Source organism: Camellia sinensis, chromosome 1, assembly GCF_055761805.1.
Source record: "Camellia sinensis isolate YWXY chromosome 1, ASM5576180v1, whole genome shotgun sequence".
NCBI lineage: Eukaryota > Viridiplantae > Streptophyta > Magnoliopsida > Ericales > Theaceae > Camellia > Camellia sinensis.
This window is the reverse complement of record NC_138961.1, coordinates 233,663,064-233,684,469: the sequence shown is the minus strand read 5'-3', so window position 1 is coordinate 233,684,469 and position 21,406 is coordinate 233,663,064. Positions and strand designations below refer to the sequence as shown.

General features: G+C 45.6%; 1 protein-coding gene across 1 annotated transcript in view; it reads left to right on the top strand.

Annotated features, from left to right (window-relative positions):
• Positions 1-344: 344 nt before the first annotated feature.
• The window catches only part of LOC145822768 (uncharacterized), a 39,994-nt gene continuing 18,932 nt past the window's right edge, over positions 345-21,406 (top strand). Inside the window, exons 1-5 of the mRNA XM_082920698.1 lie at positions 345-417; positions 852-1,059; positions 1,262-1,400; positions 1,762-1,911; positions 2,031-2,141. Of these exons, the coding sequence (XP_082776824.1) occupies positions 345-417; positions 852-1,059; positions 1,262-1,400; positions 1,762-1,911; positions 2,031-2,141 (681 nt within the window). The remainder of the gene's footprint in view (positions 418-851; positions 1,060-1,261; positions 1,401-1,761; positions 1,912-2,030; positions 2,142-21,406) is intronic.

The window sequence follows — 21,406 nt, the reverse complement described above, 5'->3', positions numbered from 1 at the left end:
GAAGAAACACCCATATCAGCAAGGAGCCAGTGAAGCCATAAAAGTTCCTGAGTAGTGTCAACAAGAGCACGGTATTCAACTTCAGTACTAAAGCGAGCATTGAGGGACTGTTTCTTGTTGCACCAAGTAAGAAGAGAATCTCCTAAGAAGAAATAGAAACCCGTGGTGAAGCGTCGATCAGTAAGGTCCCCAGCCCAATCAGCATCAGAAAAGGCACGAAGCTCGAGGGAAGAGTGGGCAGAATAATGAAGTCCATGGAACATAGTGCCTTTAAGGTAGCGAAGTATGCGAAGTAGAGCAGTGTAATGCGGGGTGCGGGGAGCCGACATGTACTGACTAACAAGATGGACGTCACAGGCAATGTCATGACAAGTCACAGTGAGATAGACAAGACTACCGACCAGTTGGCGATAAAGAGTAGTATTAGAGAGAAGATCCCCGTCTAGAGAAGTGAGACGAGTCTGAGGATCAACGGGAGTAGAGACAGTCTTTCAATCGGTAAGACCAGCATGTGCCAGAAGATCGGATGCTTATTTGGCTTGTGACAAATTATAACCATTGGAATCATGAGAGATTTCAAGCCCTAAGAAATAATTAAGAGTACCAAGGTCCTTCATCTCAAACTGACAATTGAGAAATTGTTTGAGGCTAAGAATACCAGCCACATCATCACTGGTGATAATCATATCATCCACGTAAAGAAGAAGAAGAGTGGTGCCATGAGGAGTGGTCCGAACAAATATACCGTAGTCATATGAGTTGGAGGTGAAGCTAAAGTCATAGATAGTGGAACTGAATTTTGAAAACTAAGCTCGTGAGGCTTGCTTGAGACCATAGAGAGCACGTTGTAGTTTGCAAACGTTATGAGCCGGAGAATTCGTACAGCCAGATCTTTGTTTACGTGAAGGCCCTTGATCTAGCAGTCAATGGGAAGGTCACTGAACATATTATACCTTCTTTTAAAAATATGGATAACTTATTGATGAAATGGAATATTGGGGTCCAGGATCAGAGAAAACTCCATTGCACCATTGCTAATATCTTGAAAGACAGTAAAAGGTATAGCCGTCCAAGTGTATGGATTCATTTTTAGACGAAGGTGTAACTAATTCTATTGGATTATGCTTGTTTATTGTTGTAGAAAAAGTTTTTTATGCTTAAAATTGTGACTAATTCTTTCTGTTTACATTTTCTATAAAAAATTCCTAATTTATTTTGGAATTCTTATTGTTACTGTTTACGTTATATATTGTAATTCCAGCTCAGCAAGGAATTCTTTCAAATTCCTAACCAAATATCTAGCAACTTTTTCTGGTGAAGACGCATATAATATTGGGAAAGCCAAGGAGGAAGCTATCCGCACTATTATTGAATTTGTGAAGGCACCTGACATGTTTCAGGTATTTTAGTCTTTAACTGAATTTTGAATATGGGTTTAGAGGAAATTGAATTCTGAATTGAATTTTGAATATGGGATCTAGAGGTGAAAATGAGGAATCAGACTAGCTTCGATTGAAGTGGGGAGTCAAGCAGCATTGTGATGAATCATTTGGATTTTCTTTGGATAAAAGATGTGTGATGCATGCTTTAGTTATGCTAAGTGATTGTCCATGTACGTTGTGTTTATTGTTCATTGCTTTACTATGGTTCTAGGCTTGTAGAGTGTATGCACAGGTGTTGCACATTTTTAACCTACTTTAGCCTAGATCATACTCTAGTTTTTGGTTCTCAAAGTGTATTCTTTGTGGTGTTTCATGGCAGTGTGATTTGCTAGCTATGCCTGCTATGGCACAATTGGAGAAAGATGCTAAATATGCTTTGGTATATCAGCTTCTGAAAATCTTTCTAACACAACGGCTGGATGCATACTTAGATTTTTATGCAGCAAATTCCACTTTGTTGAAAAGCTATGGAAATTATTCATCTTGCCACATTTAAATTTCTGGCAGGCAGCTGAGTTGAGCTGAGCTGAGTTTAACATTCTGGCTTATATGTAATTGTTTCTTGAATTTGTTCCTTTGAATGGTGTAGGTCTTGTCCATGAAGACTGTTTAGTAAAGATGAGGTTGATGCAATTCGTAGATCTTGCCTCTGCAAAATCTGGCCAAATTTCTTATCCACTAATCAAGGACACTTTCCAAGTAAAATTATTTCCTATCCCTACATCAGTAGGTTTGAATTTTTACACTTTTGTCTGTAACGCCCTCAAAATAATAACATTAAACCCATCAATATAGACATGAATTGGTAATAAAGATAAACATTCTTCTATTCATCAGAGTAGTTTCTTACAAAAGTATTACATGTTAACAACAAAAGCAAATGCCCTACGGGCTTACAGCTTTCCAAGTTAACACTTGGTTACAACAAAAGAGTGCTAACTCATTTACACATTAAGCCCTTGGCTTGAATATACATGTAATACATCAAAGAAATAAAACGACAAAAGTCCGCCTGCCTCTAGCCTCCCACGCTACGTCCTTGGAGGTGGCATGCTACCTGTACCTGAAAATGATATTCCCATATAGGGTGAGCCACAGCCCAGCAAAGATATACTAAACTAACTGTGAACGATGACTAAAAGATTAGCAATTGATAGATGGCCAATACCAATACATCCACATATATCTCATCACAGTTTCATAACATACAAGTCTATGTTACCTTTCCTTCTCCACCTTTATTTAGTAGATAAGCATATTAGCTATATCAACATATCAATAGATAAACATATCACGCATCAACAGATAAGCATATAAGCTATATCCACACTTCACTAGACAAGCATATGAGCTGTATCTACACTTCTCAAAGATAAGCCTATGAGCTGTACCTTCACTTCTCTAGACAAGCATATGAGCTGTATCTACGGAGTTCATCCCCCATCTCATCCCAACACTATCCCGTTTAGAGGTACATCCCCCATCTTCCCCTAAACCGCGGAGTACATCCCCCATCTCCTCCTCTATACACAATGCATATAAACACAAAGGTTCTATACACAATCAATCAATACATAAAATTAATGTATTCAATCCACCGTCATACTCTATGACACATTCAATCGATTAGTTTTAGTTTGCCTAATCGTCATGCATTGTCTACAACAATCAAGACTATCCTCCACCGATAGCCCAAAGCAGTTATTTCTATACAGAAAATAAATGCAACAATGGATATATAATCAACATTCCAACTCGGTGAGTGATAAATAATCCAACTACACCCTTTTATCCCATGACTTCCCAAATCAATTCCTCATTTCTCATAATTAATTATGCAAATTAATTAACCAATGTAATTAAGACATTTTCCATAATTTACATTACAACCCTTAGGTTCCATTTTCATTAATGTCTTAACATTAATTTCACATTTTCCATGCCAAACATGCATCTAGGTTTGATATAGTGAAAACCCCAACTCTTGTAAATTTACACAAAAGCCCCCAAACTTTCACAAATTACTAAACCAACCCCAACATCTCAAAATACTAAAATTTAAAGACAAAGCTCATAAGGAGGAGTAGGATATCCCTACCTCACAGTTTGAGCTCCAATGGAGATGAAGACCAAAACCAAAATGCTTTAAATTCTGAAATTTTCCGATTAAAATGTAGCCCTCGACGATCAACACAACTTTCGTAAAGACCAAAAGTGAGCAAACAACTCCTACTAGATCAAATCTAAGAGAGAAGGGCCGGTTTTAGAGTGAGAAGCTCTGAAAATGGCTTTTTGGAAAAGTAAGAGAGAGAAAAGATCTTGAAAAAGTGATCCAAAAGTCGGATCTCGGATTTATATAAAAGTCGCCCCGCTCGAGCGTCACTCACAGACTCCCGCTCGAGCATCAACAATCCCGCTCGAGCGGCGGATACACACTCCCAAAACTTTTGCAGACAGGTCTCCCGCTCGAGCTTCCAACTCCCCACTCGAGCGGCACTCACACAATCCCGCTCGAGCGGCCAATCCCACGTTTGAGCGTCGAACACTGCACAGGAAATACTGGATGGGTGAAACTCCCGCTCGAGCGCCAAAACCCCCGCTCGAGCGGACAGGTCAAAATTTGGGCAACTAGTTTTGGTTTCTAATCTCAACCAACCTGTAACAAATCTGCCCAACACATCCTATAACTCAAATACAAAGTAAGAAAGGATGTACACCAGGTAATAATAAACTACTATCATCCACGGACACATGTCCGGATCACTGTACAACAAGGGTAAACCCGGGATCGCTATAACCTCCCCCACTTAAAGAATTTCGTCCCCGAAATTAAACACAAGTTCAAAAATAGATTTTCCCCATGTCCAACAATATTACGACATGATATTTAAACATTTCGACCCATTACCGGTCAATTCCATCCCTTTTCAAGAGGTATTTCACAATGTATATTATAAGTGCATTATTATCATGCAATTTCCTTCCATTTCCAACCATTTTCAACATGCATGGTTCACAGTTCATATCATTATCAATATACATGATACAACTCCAATTCTACAATATAGCCAACATATGCAATATCATAATCAACTTCCCATATCAAGGTAAGTTCTACAACATACTTCCATTAGACCAAAACACTACCAATGTTTTACAACTTAAGACATATATAAAGCTCTTAAGTCCAACAATACTACAAAGTCTAAACACAAGATTACACATCAATAAACATGTCCGGATATTTCTCGCGGACCTCCAACTCACGTTCCCAACTGGCCTCCTCCACTCCGTGATGTTTCCACAAAACCTTCACTAAAGGGATGGTCTTGCCACGCAGGACTTGATCCCGTCTATCTAAGACCCGAACTGGTCTCTCCTCATACGAGGCATCCTCATCTACCTCTAAGTTGGTCCAATCTAACACATGCGATGGATCCGGCTCGTACTTCCGGAGCATACTAACATGAAAGATGTCATGCACTCCGGACAACTGCGGCGGCAAAGCCAAACGATAAGCAACCTCGCCAATCCTCTCAAGGATCTCAAAAGGCCCAATAAACCGAGGGGATAACTTCCCACTCTTCCCGAACCTCATCAAACCTCGCCTAGGTGATATTTTCAAGAAAACATGATCACCTACCTCAAACGCTAAAGGCCTCCTCCTACGGTCGGCATAAGATTTCTGATGACTCTGGGCTGTAACCAGCCTCCTACGGATAAGTTCAACTTTCTCCGTCGTCTCTCTAACCAACTCCGGACCCAACAAAGGTGCGTCACCCACCTCGGCCCAACAAACTGGAGACCTACACGGTCGGCCATACAAGGCCTCAAACGGTGCTATACCGATACTAGACTGAAAGCTGTTGTTGTAGGCAAACTCCACCAATGGTAAGTGCCTCTCCCACGTCCCACTAAAGTCAAGGACACAACCTCGAAGCATATCCTCAAGGATCTGAATAGTACGCTCGGACTGCCCGTCAGTCTGCGGATGATAAGCCGTACTAAAGGTCAACTTAGTGCCCAAGGCACTCTGCAAACTCTGCCACAACCTAGCAGTAAAACGAGGATCTCTATCTGAGACGATCGTCACTGGGACCCCGTGCAGTCTCACTATGTCCCGAACATATAAGTCGGCGAGATGGTCTACCGAATCTCTCACGCGCATAGGAATGAAGTGCGCCGACTTAGTCAACCGGTCTACAACCACCCAAATGGCATCACTACCCCACTGAGTCCTCGGAAGACCTACAACGAAGTCCATAGTGATATGCTCCCACTTCCACTCGGCAATAGACAAGGGTTGCAACAAACCCGCTGGCCTTTGATGCTCGGCCTTCACTTGCTGGCAAGTAAGGCACTTCGATACGAAAACAGCCACATCTCTCTTCATACCCCGCCACCAAAACTGGCGACCCAAATCCCGATACATCTTAGTGCCTCCCGGATGCACCGCAAGACGTGAATGATGAAACTCTCGGAGTACTTCCTCTCGGCAAGACTCCGGCATAAACAAACGGTCTCGGTATCTCACACTCAGGTCGGGATACACCATCAAACCCTTCTCAACCTTCCTACCTGAGATCTTCTCTTGGAGCGATTCTACCTCAAGGTCACCTCTCTGTGCCTCTAACACTCTAGTCACATGTGTAGGCTGCGCGACAACAGAAAACAAGGCCGCAGCCTCAACAGATTCACCCAGTAGCAAATCAAACTCGCCAAGTGCTCCCAACATCTCCCATTCTCGGATGGCAATACAAGCTACATCACTAATGGATTTCCTACTAAGGGCATCGGCCACAACATTGGCCTTTCCCGGGTGATAATGCAACTTAAAGTCGTAGTCCTCAATGAACTCCATCCATCTCCTCTGCCTCAAATTCAAGTCTCTCTGTGTAAACAGATACTTCAAACTCTTGTGGTCCGAGAACACCTCGAACTTCTCACCATAAAGGTAGTGCCTCCAAATCTTCAAGGCAAAAATCACTGCTGCTAACTCTAGGTCGTGTGTGGGGTAACTCTTTTCGTGAATTTTCAACTGACGTGAGCCATAAGCTACCACTTTCCTTTCTTGCATCAACACACAACCCAAACCCTCTCGCGAGGCATCACAATAAACCGTATAACCCAACCCTCTCTCCGGAATAATCAAAACCGGAGCGGGGGTCAATCTAACCTTCAACTCTTGGAACGACTTTTCACAAGTCTCACTCCACACAAACTTGACCCCTTTCCGCGTCAATCTAGTCAAAGGCGAAGCTAGCCTGGAGAAATCCTTCACAAACCGATGGTAATACCCAGCTAATCCCAGAAAACTGCGGATCTCAAACACACTCTTAGGCTGTGCCTAATCTTGCACTGCCTCTACCTTGGATGTATCAACAGACACTCCTTCTCCGGATACCATGTGGCCTAAGAATTTCACCTCTCCTAGCCAGAACTCACACTTCCCAAACTTGGCATACAGCCTATGGGCTCTAAGCAACTCAAGCACCACTCTCAAGTGTTCCTTGTGCTCCTCCTCTGAAAGCGAATAGATAAGGATGTCGTCCACGAAAACGACTACAAATCGATCCAAGAATTCCCGAAAAATCCGGTTCATCAAGTCCATAAAGACGGCCGGTGCATTGGTAAGCCCAAATGGCATCACCAGAAACTCATAATGGCCATACCGCGTGTAGACACCCCATTTTTGACCGTCCTCAAGACTTGGACGTCACCGTTTGAACACTCGGTGATCATCCATGATTGTGTTCGTTTGGAGTTCCCGGAGGTCTCGGCTCGCGCGCCTTGCCTCAGGATCCCCGAACTCGACTGTTTAGTGTCTGGTTTTGCACCAAACACTTTTGTTTTGCCTTAGAGGGGCAGGGAATGCCTTGTGAGACATCCCCATACACCACCGGCAGTGGCTGGAGGCCACCGGCTGGCCTCTTTCTTCCATCGGCAATTTTGTTTGCCGGTCGGCACACTTTATTGCCGGTCGGCATATTTGGTTGCCGGTCGGCACTGTTTTTTGCCGAAATAGCTTTTTTGGGCAGCCGACCACTGTTCATCCACTTTGTGGAGATATTTTGTGCCAGCTGTGATAGCTGGCACCAACTCCTTTCCCCTCCATACACGTGTATGGAGGGATTTCCCTCTAGCCAAGCTTGTTGAATAAGCTTTGCAAGAGGGATCCTTATAAGAGGGAGGCTTTCCTCTTGGTTCTAGGTTAGAAAAACAGAAGCAAAATCAGCCTTTAGAGATATAGATACATATTATCTCTATACCTCTCTCCCTCTCCCTTCTTGTGTGTGTTTCTTGGCCCAAAAGGTGTGTTTTACCTTACTTTTGCACCATTACACACACCATTACACCTTAGTCCGAGATTGAGGGGCTTGGGGGAGTTGTTTCTTGAGTTTTGGACTGGTTTTGATCCAAAGAAGGAGGTTAGGCCATTTGTTCTTCAAGGGTTCTTCAAGGGTGAGCATCTTCCCTTTTATTCCCCAAACTTGCATTGATTTTCTACCTATTTTGTTTATTGTTTTGGCTCTTGTGTATAACATAAAAAAGGCTCATATTTTCCTGCTCTAACACTTTCATTAACGTCACTTTGTTGTTAGATTGCAAACTCACTCTCATAGGCCTTGTTTGGCCTATTTTGGTGCCTTTTTGATAAGGTTTCGTTCACTTCAGCATTTTGATCTTTTGATCACCAAAAATCAGTGTATTTTAGTGTCAAAAAAGTTGGTTTGAAGTCTTGCATAGGGGAGGGACACCCCTCTCCCTTTATGGTTTTGTTTCCTTGCTTTTTGGGCTCAAAAGGATAGCATGTGTGCTTGTTGTTTCTTGGCTTCATTTCAGTACTTTTTTAGGCATCTTAGGTCTTACATAACCTCTGTTTTTTGGCCGGATTTGGCCCTCTTGTATGCTTGTGATATTTGCTTTGTATTGCTCCATCTTGCTTAAAAGTACATCCCATGATTAGGCCATGATTTTTGTGTGTGTTGGCTTGGTTCCATGGAGCATTTAGCATTGTTTTTCCATGCTTAACATCTGTTGGTTATCAACTTGGTCATGTTTAGCATGTTTGTTAGAGTTGCTTTGTATTTTGGCTTGGAAGCTTTGAGCATTTTGACCTCTAGCATGCATGGTTGTGTTTACCCTCTTGATTTGGCATCATCTAGGGTCATATTTTAGTCCAAGAATCATGCTTGTATGTGTGCATGCATGGCCTCTTTCATGCCTTGAAGATGTGTCCTCTTATGCCTAAGAATGAGCCTTAGTGTGTTTGCTTCATGGGGGATATCTTAGTTGCCATATTAGGAGCTGTTGGGGTCCTATTTTGCATGCATAGATTCTGTTTTTACTTGTCTTGATCCTGCCATGAGTGGTCATGTCATTGAAGGTAAGTTGTCTCCTTGTGTGCCTTAGCTTTGGGACCATGAATTTGCTTGTTAACATGAGTTGATTGTCTATCATTTTGAGCACTCTTGGCCACCGTTTTGAGGAGGGTAAGGGTCTGCCCCTTTGCCATTTTTAAGCCCTCTTGCATGCTTGCTCCATGTTTGTTGCATAGTTGTTCCATTAAGCTTTGTAGCACATCGATCCCATAGTCAATTTGGTCCATGTTTGCACCATTTTTGTACCTTGTATGCTTAGCATTGTACATTTGTCATATTGGTTGCATAATGTTTGTTGTGCTTTATATCTTGGTGGCATGATGCATTTGAGCCTTGTTGAGCATTACATGCATTGCATTTACTTGGTTTGGGGTGTCAAACTAAGTTCGGGAATCAAGGACCATTCATACTTCAAGTGATGCAACGCGCCTTGATTCCCGGTCATCGGGACCTTTGACTCCAATTTGATAAGGCCCCGGTTTTCACGTTATTTGTTGCATGCATTTCCATATCAAATAGCAAATTTGATCCATTGAGTCATCATGCACCTTGGATGGCTCAAAGGTCGAAGGTCATGCTTCTTTGAGTTCGAAATATGATAAGAAGTAGGACCATGCTTACATGTGTCCAAAAACCCCATGCCATGCACTGTCTGTTCTCTGTTTTGCTGTCAAATTGTCTGCTGCAGGAAGTTTCTGCCGACCGGCAGAATTTAGTGCCGACCGGCACTATCTGGAGTGCCGATGAATCTGATAAAGTGCCGACGGGAATTTTGGAGTGCCGGTGGCAATTCTGTCTGGCCGGTGGTGCTCTGCAGGATGCAGAGAGCTTGTTCCAGCACTTTGGATATTTTCAGAAAGACAAGGCAGTACAAACAGAAGCGACAAGAGCATAATACGGGTTTTCCGGGCAGGACGGATTCGAGCATGCATCATCTGCGCGCCCCGAGGCAGAGGCTGTGGCCACCCTCTTCATTCTTTTGCTTCCTTTTTTTTTATTAATTAGGAATTTTGTAATAATTTTATTTGTTCATTATTTTGGGACTGTAATATTAATTCGAACCCTCTGAGTGAGGGTAAACATGTAATAAGTGTGGGTGAGTGTGTGTATGTCTTCCAATCCCCATTTCTTTCTTCCCTTTTATTTACCAGCTTATGATGGTAGATTAGGGCATTTTTGAAATTAACATACCTTATGATATGCATGCGTGCATTCATGCATCTGTTAACATGCACCGGGCTCGGTACATCATGCTAACCGCATTCGTATTTTCAAATTCCAAAATTGAATACATGAATTAGTTGGTTGCATATTGTATGCCATATCTAGGTTAACCGAGCCTAACTAGAATTGCACCTTGTATGTGTTGCATTAGGCAAAATAACATGAACTAGGACACGCACATTTGCTAACTAGTTTATTGTTTTGGCACGGAGTACAATGTAAGTGGTTATGCTTTAGCATCCAACATGCGTGTGAATGTTGCCATAAGAGTATGCTTGCCATGCGGCTAAGTGTTTACATGAGATAAATTGCCTGAATGCCTGTGGGTGGAGGTCAAACTGCTTAAATTGGGATAATGCGTTAAAACTATATTTGTTAAGCCCACTAGATAGTGGCAAAACCGTCTTTTCTAAAAAGCCCACTTGAGGGTGGCAAAACCTGCATTTTAGCCTACTTACGAATAGCAAACCATTTTTCAAAACAAACATGAAATGTTTTGTTCCAATTTGGGCAATTTGGTCTATACTTGTTTGCTGTGCGCATAACATAGTAATTCTAGGCTAACAATTGGTTTAAGAACACATAAAGTTTTCAAAAACGGATATCACGGTTAGTAGAGGCCGGTCTTCGGACCGGGCGAAAGGGGGTGCTCATAGCTGACCTTCCCCGATCGTACCCAAGCTCCCGAGCCGAGACAAACTCCGGTGATGACGGACATGTGGCCTTCGGCACCGAGTCAGGGTTTCCTAAATTTCCCCATTTTAAAAATATTTAGGTGGCGACTCTGTATCTGGCAAAGCAGTCCATGTTTGGCACTACTTTTCAAAAAAATCTGTTTTCTCAAATGATTTGCCAGATTTGGACTCTTTGGTTCAGATTTAGAACCGTAGCACAAAACCGAGAGTCCGAACTGTAGCATCGAGGCCCCCCACGCGGGCGCGTCTACAGTTTCTGGCGACTCTGCTGGGGATTTTTTAGAGAGCTTGACTCGAACTCATGATATCCTATTTTGATTTCATTTACGTGTTTCTTTGCATTGCATGTGCATTGGTGCGCCTAGGAACACAGTGTTTTCCATCTGCCATTCCTGAACGGTTTGCCGGAGGCTTGTCTTGTCAAGGCATGTCCATAAGGCTGACTGGCTATGGGCTCTGACAGTATGGGAACACAAACCCCGATTTTTACCGGGGCACCCATTTTGACCATTCGACCTAGTGCATATTCGGAACCATAGTGACCATTCCAAGCTAGGACAGGTTGCTTACCCGATGCTAAGTTGTTTGAAATCGCTGCGTGCGTAGTGAAACCCTAGCTCCTGACAAAATAGGACAGGGAAACCCTACCCCAACATAGGGGTGTTTTGGCTCTCTTTACTTGCTATGTGCTGTTAGAATGTATTTCTGCAGGGAAATGAACACACCAGTTTGTAAGTCTGGGCATCTGGCCTGAGGGCATCAGTATCAGCTTTAAGAGAATCAGTTATCCGCGGGTATCAGGGTTCAGTATTGGGAATAGAGATTTTGAGAACAGTGATCAGTATCGAGGAACAGTGTGTTCGGCTCATCGACTATGTGTTTTAAATATCCAACTGTATATTATTTGTTTATTTTATGCCGTTGTGCTGTCCAGTTGTTGGTTTATTTATTGCTTTATTTATCTTTTTGCTAGGGTAGTTTAGCATCATTGCGTCTAACCCAGTAGACATCCCCCAAGCACTCTGGATCAGAGGTCGTCGGCTCCATCGATCTGAGGATCTGATAGAAGGACAACCAGTGTACCATTCTCTACCCCCGGTTACTAAACGGAAAGCAACTAGGCAGAGGATATCGGTTCAGCAATCGGTACAGAGGGCTTCGTCTACCCCACCTGTGTACAGTAGGGATCAGGATCCCGTTTCACCCACAGAGAGGGAACACATACCAGCAATTCAACCAGAGCAGAACAGTATGGCTAACCTAGAGGAGATGGTGCGCCAACTCCAGGAAAGCATGAAAATGATGCAGCAAGATGCTGCCCGACAGGCAGAATTTGCCAGGCAACAGGCTACAGTTATGAGTGAGCAAGCGGATTTAATTGGGAGATTGCAACAGCAAACTGGTGCATCACCTTCGCAGCAAATCCCTCCTCCATTAAGGGTTCCAATACCCGAAGAGACACCAAACGCCCGGAATGTCCAAGAAGATACAGACATCCCAACGGGGCCGGCTCCACCCCCGATTCCGCCTCAACAATCCAAGGCAACCACTCCCATTAACGTATCGGATTCTCCCTTTGAGTCTGAGATAGACCCCATGACATTAAAAATGCACAAGCTTGAAAAGCTGTTCAAGAAATCTCAAGGTGCGAAGTCCATTCCGGACATTGGAGATGGGTACATCGACACAGCCGTGACGCTGCCAGATCGATTTAAGATGCCCCAAATTGATCGTTTTGACGGGTCTGAGGATCCCATGGTACACCTGCGACTATTCTCAGATGTCTTAAGGCCAATGGGCCTCACCAGATTGCAGAAACTATCTTTATTCGGCCGGACCTTGTCAGGTGTGGCGTCCGCATGGTATGCCAAGTTGGGGGACGACGTCAAGAGAAACTGGGACGAGATGGCTGAGGCCTTTATCCTGCAGTACTCGTATAACACACAAATCGAGATCACGACCCGGGATCTCGAGACAACGAGGCAAGAACCCAAGGAAAGCTTCTCAGAGTTTGTAACTAGATGGCGGGCTAAAGCTTCAATGATGACCTTGAGACCCACAGACAAAGACCAGATTCGGATGATTGTGCGCAATCTTCAGCCGAAGCTAATGCAAAAGATGATTGTAGTCCCCTTTCCCACCTTTGCTGATTTACATGAAATGGGGGTGCAGATCGAGGACGCCTTGAGACAAGGTTGGATTGATAATGATCGGGACCAACCCCGCAGAAATTTCAATCGTAGTACTAATACAGGCCCGAGTGGCGCTGCGACTGCCAGGACCTCCGAAGTAAGTATGGTCACCACTAACCCTTCCCCAAGAAATACAGCAGCCACACCATTCTCCGGCGCGTCCGGAAGCAACTCACAAACAGCCAAATACCCTCCCAGAAACACCAGAACCTTTGCTCCACTTTATATGCCCCTGTCCAAAGCTCTGGGGGTTTTGATCAGGAAAGGGCATCTGAAGCCCCTAGAGCCGCGGCCCTTACCAGAAAGACTACCCGCCACCCACAACCCAGCCAAATATTGTGCGTTCCACCAGCAGCATGGTCATGACACTGACCTATGCTTTCGTTTACGTCATGAGATTCAAGATCTCATTGATAATGAGGTGATTCTTCCCCCTGAGAAACCTAATGTTACCACAAATCCTCTCCCCGCACATAACCAAGTTCCACCACCCAAAAGAGTCAACTTCATCCACACTGGGGTCGCATCCTACGATCCCAGTATCTACATCACACCCTCCTACCTACCTAAACCTAAAGTTTTCCTCCCCGATTGCACCGATTTGTGCATGACGGACATCTCCATAACCCAACCCAAGCCAGTGGTGGTGACCATCGAGAACAAGAAAGGGGTTGTCAAACCAGGGTCCGTGGAGCCTGAGAATGATGTTGGGAACGCTTACAATCCGAATGACTACATTTCACCCGTGGGCCAGAATAGAACAAATGTCGAATTTCCAGTCAGGGGAGAGCTGTGTGTAATCCGAGGGGACAATTCAGGACAGGAAATGGATGATTTGACAGCCGTGGAAAAGGATGTTGTCAAGTCCCAATTTCATGATGACCAAGACTCAGCCATCAACTGGTATGATAATGAAGAATCAGCAGAGGCCACGGGGTGGTTAGATGATCAGCCGGATGTAATAGGGGAGTTCCAGTCAGAACAAGGCCCGGCAGGGGCAGGAATGTCAACAACGCCCGGGAGTGTCGAAAAGCAGAATATATCGCCGGAGAGCGCCGGCGTCGAGAGTTTCGCTCGGGAATGGAGCATTTTAAGTACAGGGATCAGTGAGCAATCTACTGCATTGACAAAGTCAGAACAAGAAAGATTCGAGGATTCTGCGAGGATTAGAAAAGTAAAAGGCCACGTAGGGGTCGAAACCGCCGCAAGTACGGAAATGGAGGATGCTGTGAACATAGGGATAAAAGGTACTGTGAGTATCGAAACAGTTGTGCCAGAACCAGACAGATGCTTGTCAGTCGCAGATGGTATGTGGTGGGAAGACGACGATCTATGTCTTGCCCACACGGACGAGGATTGGAAAGGTAACCAACCAGATGATACCTGGTATATTGGCGAAGTCGATCACATGACTAGGAGTGGACGGTATTTCAAGCCTCCACACCTAGATCAACCAGAGGCGTCTGGGAAAGATAATGAAGCAGAGAAACAAAAGGAGAGGCAACTCGAAGACGAGGCTGTGTTGAGACAACTGAAAAAGATACAAGCAGACATCTCCATTTGGGGACTGCTTATGGCTTCTCGAGTACATAGGCAGGCTGTCCTGTCAGCCATGGATAAGGCCAAACTTTCCATAGATACCACGCCCGAACAGCTGGTGGGCTTAGTCTTTTCGGGAGGAAGTTCCCCAGCATTGAGTTTTTCTGACAAAGAGCTGCCACCCGAGGGTGCGAACCATAACAAGCCGCTCTATATCTCTGTCGAGTGCAGAGATAAATGGATACCTGTGGTACTTGTCGACACGGGGTCAGCCATCAACGTCTGCCCGGCAAGAACAGCTTATGCGATTGGTTTGAAAGTCGCAGATTTCGTGCCAACGGCCCAGGTGATTCGGGCGTATGACAACACAAGTCGGGAAGTAATGGGGACAGTTAAGATTCAAACAAAGGTTGGGCTGGGACAGCACGAGATAGATTTCCATGTCTTGGAGGTTCCTGCAACGTTCAACTTGCTTTTGGGGCGGCCGTGGCTGCATCAGGTAAAGGCGGTCTCCTCTACCTTACATCAAGTGGTGAAATACCCCTATGGGAAGGGAGTAGCCATTGTTTTTGGAAATTCATCAATTCATCCGCCACCAGAAGTGTCTACGCCCGTTCTAGAAATCGAACACGGTGTGGAAGAGGTGTTCATATCGGGTTTTACCTTAGCCGAGGCTCGGGTCGTACAAAACATCATGGCAGCTAATGAAGGGGTATATGTCAGTGCCCAAGCAGTTTATCTCATGAACAAACTCCAGCACATCCCCGGGATGGGATTAGGCAAGAGCGGTAGGAAAGGTGCCGCAGCATCGACCGAGGTGCCACATAACCCCCATACCTTTGGTTTGGGCTACCTACCCACCAAAGAGGATTGGATAAGGAAAGGAAAGGAAATGGCCGGAAGGGCCAGGGCGAAACAGATGGGGAAGCCCTTTGACTTGATGCACCAGCCCATTCGGGGGACCCTGAACGGACGTTTCGTCCGGGAGGGGGAGGACTTTCCGTTCTGTGGCTTCCCGGAGCCGTGGCTCAATGCGGAGATGAAGCGCGTACCGGGATTTGAAATTTTCTTTGATTTACAGTTACCTGAGGATGACATCGCCGAAGGGCAGGCAGATCTATCGGCTGAGGCCGAGCAAAGTAAGGAGGTGCAGTCCGAGGACGCTGAAAATGAAATGGGGGCAGCGCTGGCATGTCTGCTGTCAGATCCTCCGATCGAACAGAGGTGCTTGCGGGATAGCTCCTCGGTATGTGTGATTGGGAATGAAGCGGCTGCGGGCCTACCATCAGCTATTTTGGATGCATCCATCGCACCTTCTCTCATCTGGCAATATGAAGAAGGCTTTCTATCAAGTAGCACCGGGTCAGGTAGTGAGCCGGAATCTGATTCTACCGAATCTTGTACGTCGGAATCAGATTCCAGCTCAACTGAGTCTGAGTCCGGTATTCCCGGGGGTGATAACCCGGATACCACAGTCCTGTCTAGATCGTCTTTTTCATTTTCTTTTGAGTCTGTTGTAACGGAAGAATCCGACGGCTCGGAAGTATTTAATGAGAACGACGTGGGTGTGGTTTCGGAGTATTTTTCTGTGCCTTTGATTTATTGCTTAAATCAGGATTTTCAAAATTTTGATGAAAACGACGAGGAAGAAATTCCTCCGGTTTTGCAACGGTTAATTGATCAAGAGCAGGAAAGATTTGTTAAACCTTTAATGGATGAAATCACTACTGTGAATGTTGGTACTGAGAAGGACCCGCGGCTGGTCCAGATCGGGTCCACGTTGTCTTCTGAGGAACGCGAGCGCTTAGTCGCTTTGTTAAAAGATTTCAAAGATGTTTTCGCGTGGTCCTACGAAGACATGCCTGGAATCGATCCTGAGATTGTACAGCACCGGATCCCTCTTGATCCCGAGGCCCGACCTGTCAAACAGAAGCTCAGGAGGATCCGCCCTGATTGGGCCATTAAGATCAAGGAAGAGGTCACCAAGCAGATTGACGCAGGCTTCCTGTTGGTGTCTGAGTATCCGACTTGGTTGGCCAACATTGTTTCGGTACCGAAGAAAGACGGCAGAATTCGGGTCTGTGTAGGCTTCAGAGATTTGAACAGGGCCAGTCCGAAGGACGACTTTCCCTTGCCACACATCGATGAACTGGTAGATTTCACGGCAGGACATGCCTTGCTTTCATTTATGGATGGTTTCTCAGGCTATAATCAGATAGTAATGGCGCCCGAGGACCGGGAGAAGACTGCATTCACTACCCCGTGGGGTACATATTGTTATCGAGTGATGCCATTTGGGCTGAAAAACGCGGGAGCTACCTATCAGCGGGCAGCAACTACGATATTGCATGATATGATCCATAAAGAGGTCGAGGTGTATGTGGACGACATGATTGTCAAGTCCAAAGAAAGAGAGGGCCACTACACCGCCTTACAAAAGTTTTTTCAAAGGATCAGAGAATTTCGGCTGCGGCTAAATCCCCAGAAGTGTACTTTTGGTGTTACAGCAGGAAAGATGCTAGGGTTTCTGATAACGCAAAGGGGCATCGAGGTCGACCCTTCCAAAATCAAGGCCATCTTAGAAATGCCACCACCAAGGACTGAAAAGGAGGTGCGAGGCTTTCTAGGTAAAGTGCAATTCATAAGGCGGTTCATCTCTAAACTAACCGTGACTTGTGAACCACTGTTTGGCCTCCTGAAGAAAGGAAAGAAATTCCAATGGGACGGCCGATGTCAAGCAGCTTTTGAGCAGATCAAAGAATATTTACAGAACCCGCCTGTATTGTCACCGCCAGAACCAGGGAGACCGTTGATATTGTATCTTTCGGTAACTGAGACCACCATGGGCTGCATGCTCGCACAGGAGTCGGAAGACAAAGTGGAAAGGGCTATCTATTATCTGAGCAAGAAGATGCTGGATTACGAGACCCGCTATACACCACTGGAAAAGGCTTGTTTGGCCTTGGTATGGGCTACCCGGAAGCTGCGGCACTACCTGTTAGCTCACTCTGTAATGTTGGTTTCACGTTTGGATCCCATCAAATATCTTTTTGAGAAACCAGCACTTACAGGTAGGCTAGCTCGTTGGTTGCTTTTGCTTTCCGAATTCGACTTGAAGTATGTAACACGCAAGTCGGTGAAAGGGAGAGCAGTAGCGGAGTTCCTTGCCGACCACCCGGTTGAGGGGGATGAAGCGGTTGAGTACCTATTCCCAGATGAAGCGATTCTGTATATCGAGGATGAAACTTGGACGATGTACTTTGACGGAGCGTCAAACCAGTATGGGTATGGGATAGGAGTGTTGCTGATAGCGCCTGACGATTCCCGTATCCCTTTGGCATTCAAGCTCCAGTTCAGAGTCTCGAACAATGAGGCAGAGTATGAGGCATGTATTGCTGGTCTGGAAGCAGCCCTAGAGCTAGGGATAAGACGGTTGGACGTCATTGGGGATTCGAATCTTGTTGTGTCTCAAGCAAAAGGAGACTGGAAGGTCAAGGAGGAAAGGATGATAATTTACCACCAAACCTTGGATTTGTTAATTCCTCGGTTCGAGAAACTAAATTTCACCCACCTCGTAAGAGAGAACAACAGGTTTGCAGATTCGTTAGCAAATCTATCTTCCATGATAGACATCCCGTCAGGAGTCCGGATGCGTCCAGTCATCATTGATCAGAAGTTTGCGCCAGCATACGAGTCAGTTTCCGCCATAGATGAGACCTAAGACGACAACCCCTGGTATTACGATATTTGGAACTTCTTGGAAAAGGAGACGTATCCGATAGGGGCAAGCACCAAGGATAAAAGGGCCATTAGAAGAATGGCTATTCAGTTCATCATCTGCGGAGGTAAACTGTACAAAAGAGGTCATCTGGGAATGCATAAGCTCTGTGTAGAAGCTGAAGAGTCGAAGCGCCTAATGGAGGCCATCCATGGAGGAGAATGCGGTGCACACATGAATGGAGTAATGTTGGCCAGAAAAATCCTTAGACAGGGCTATTATTGGTCGACCATGGAAGAGGATTGTATCGGCTTTGTTCGGCGATGCCACAAATGCCAGATCCATGCAAACCGTATGAACATCCCACCATCCAAATTGTACAATATGACTTCCCCGTGGCCGTTTTCCGTGTGGGGGATCGATGTAATCGGAGCTGTTACCCCGAAGGGATCGAACAGACATGAGTATATCCTCGTAGCGATAGATTATTTCACAAAGTGGGTCGAGGCCCAATCATACGCGGTGTTGAAGGCGTCGCACGTCGCAAAGTTCATCAGAAACAACATCATTTGTCGCTACGGGGTGCCAAATGAGATCATCTCGGACAATGGATCCCACTTTAAGAAAGAAGTGGTCGACTTGTTGGAAAAGTATAACGTGGCTTTTCATAAGTCATCTACGTATCGGCCGCAAACCAATGGAGCAGTTGAGGCCGCCAACAAGAACATCAAGCATATACTGCGGAAAATGGTGGAGACCTATCGAGATTGGCCAGATAAGTTGCCGTTTGCTCTGTGGGGCTACAGGACTTCGATTAGAACTTCTACCGGAGCAACTCCGTATTCGTTAGTTTATGGAATGGAGGCTGTTCTACCTATTGAAATTGAAGTGCCGTCGTTACGGGTATTGGCCGAATGTCAGATAGCTGAGGCAGATTGGCAACAGAGCAGGTTCGAGGAACTAATGCTCTTTGATGAAAGAAGACTGAAAGCACTGTACCACGTTCAGAGTTATCAGCGCAGGATTGCTCGGGCTTTTAACAAGAAGGTTAAGTCCAGAAATCTAAAGGAAGGGGATTTGGTACTCAAAGACAACCGAGCTCCCATCCACGACCCGAGGGGCAAGTTCAGACCCAATTGGACTGGTCCCTACATCATCAAAACCATCTGGTCAGGCGGAGCTGTGGTTCTAATGGACTTAGATGGCTTAGAATTCTCTCAACCGATCAATATGGACAAGTTGAAGAAATACTACCCTTGAGAGGCTCGCTAGGCCGAAAACCCGAAAGGGCGACCTAGGCAAAAGTTAGAGCACAAAAAATTAGAAAATATAAAAACTGAGCTCGCAAGGCTGAAAACCCGCAAAGGGCGGCCTTGGCAAAAGTTAGAGCGCAAAAGGAGAGTGAAAATACTCGAGTGAACCCGAGCCGGAACTACGTAAGGCTTGATTCCCATCTTTGGGATACGTAGGCAGCTTCATCCTGAAGTTCAGCCATCACACTTCCCCGATCAACTTTGTCCATTTGATCATCTCAGCCACCTTTGTCCATCAGCATTCGTTGGAATCTCCGGTGCAGTGCCACTCAGACTAGGGGCAACTTTCCGTTGTTAGGCGGTGCTACGAGGCTCTTCAGACTAGGGGCAACTTTCCAGTTGCGGGAATTTGGGGTTGTGCATCTCAAGCGACAGATCTCAGGCGTGTCCAGTTCTGATCCACATCAAAAATGTTTTTGAAAAGTTTTAATATAAGTTGACTTCGTTCAAATAATCTTTTTACAACTTCGACTATTTTCGGACCAAAGTGGAAAATTCTTAGTACCAGAACTTTCAATTTCATTGATTTCAAAACAGAGTCTCCCTGCTCTTACAAACAATTGAAATCGCTTTTTATTACATTCATGAAAGAAAACTTGAAAATACTAATAAAGCAATAAACCTAGGGCATGGTCAAGTCAGGTGTTCCTGCGCCCCCTCCCGGAGCTGGTCGAAGCCTTTGATGCCAAGCTGGGCCCGATCTGTGCTTCTTCATTGAGCCAATCTATGCACTCGTCAGATAAAGTGCAACTGAAAGTAGGAGCGGGGGCCAGGAGTTCTCTCATCCTCCACGCAGTGGCCTGCCAAGCAAGCTGCGCACCCCGGGCTGGGAATGCAGCAGGATACTCTATCCCCTCTGGCGGGCAGGTCTGATCATGGCCAAATTGGCGTCGAATCCGAAATGGGAAATAGAATACACAATGAGTGAGACCAACCAATTGAATCCCAGTCTGCCGGGGCATATTGTAACTCATTGCCGGAAGGTCCAGCCAAGGGCACCGCCAAGCAATACGGTCTGCGGACAAGTGGCACATCCAAGTGAACCACCATTCCTCATCCAAGGCATTGACTAGACGATGCCGGAAGAAGTAGCCGCGAGCTGAGTATGTTGGGCAGGAGTCCACAACCTGCAATTTATCCATCAACCACACCTGGGGAGGGATTGAAAAATGAGAGATTAAAGAATAGAGAGATGTACGAGGAGAGAAAAGTGAGAATGGGGTTTTGTGAGAAAAAGATCGAGCTCGAGGGCCGAGTGATGTGAGCAATACATAAATGCGAGATTGGGTGGGAAATATTACCTGTAACAATAGTGGACTCCCTGCCAACCTAGTCGCCTCATGACAGTAAAAGGCGTCTAAGCCCCTTAGTGTCTCGGCCAGAACCATGGCAATACAACTCTTGCCCTCTCTCAAGCCCTGGGCAACCTCAATCAGCCGGACACTAGCCCCTCCAGAGCCCGAAATGAACAGGAAATGAGACAGCATGCACAAGCAGAGCGCATGTCGCCGGAAGCCTTGCTAGTGATGGTTGCTGCGATCACCAGCATCAGAAAATCGATTGGCCAAACTCGGAATATCTAACATCCCGTCGCCCATCAGAGACCGAGCATCGCGCATGCTGAGTCCACACATGCGCCCTAAGGATTGGGCATGACCAAAATTAAGTTGGGGTAGGAGTTCCTCGTCGCGCTCGGACTCCATTAATGCTCGAAAGTCTTCAAAGGTAGGACATATCTCTTGCCCGGCGAAGCTAAAAACATGTGTCACCGGATTCCAAAACCTTGCCGCGGCATGAAGAAACGGCAGATGCAACGGGGTACGACCCAGAGTGAATAGTGCATTTATGCCGAAACCCCAGAAATTCACCTTTTCCGAGCCATCCAAGCTAGCAATCCAAGC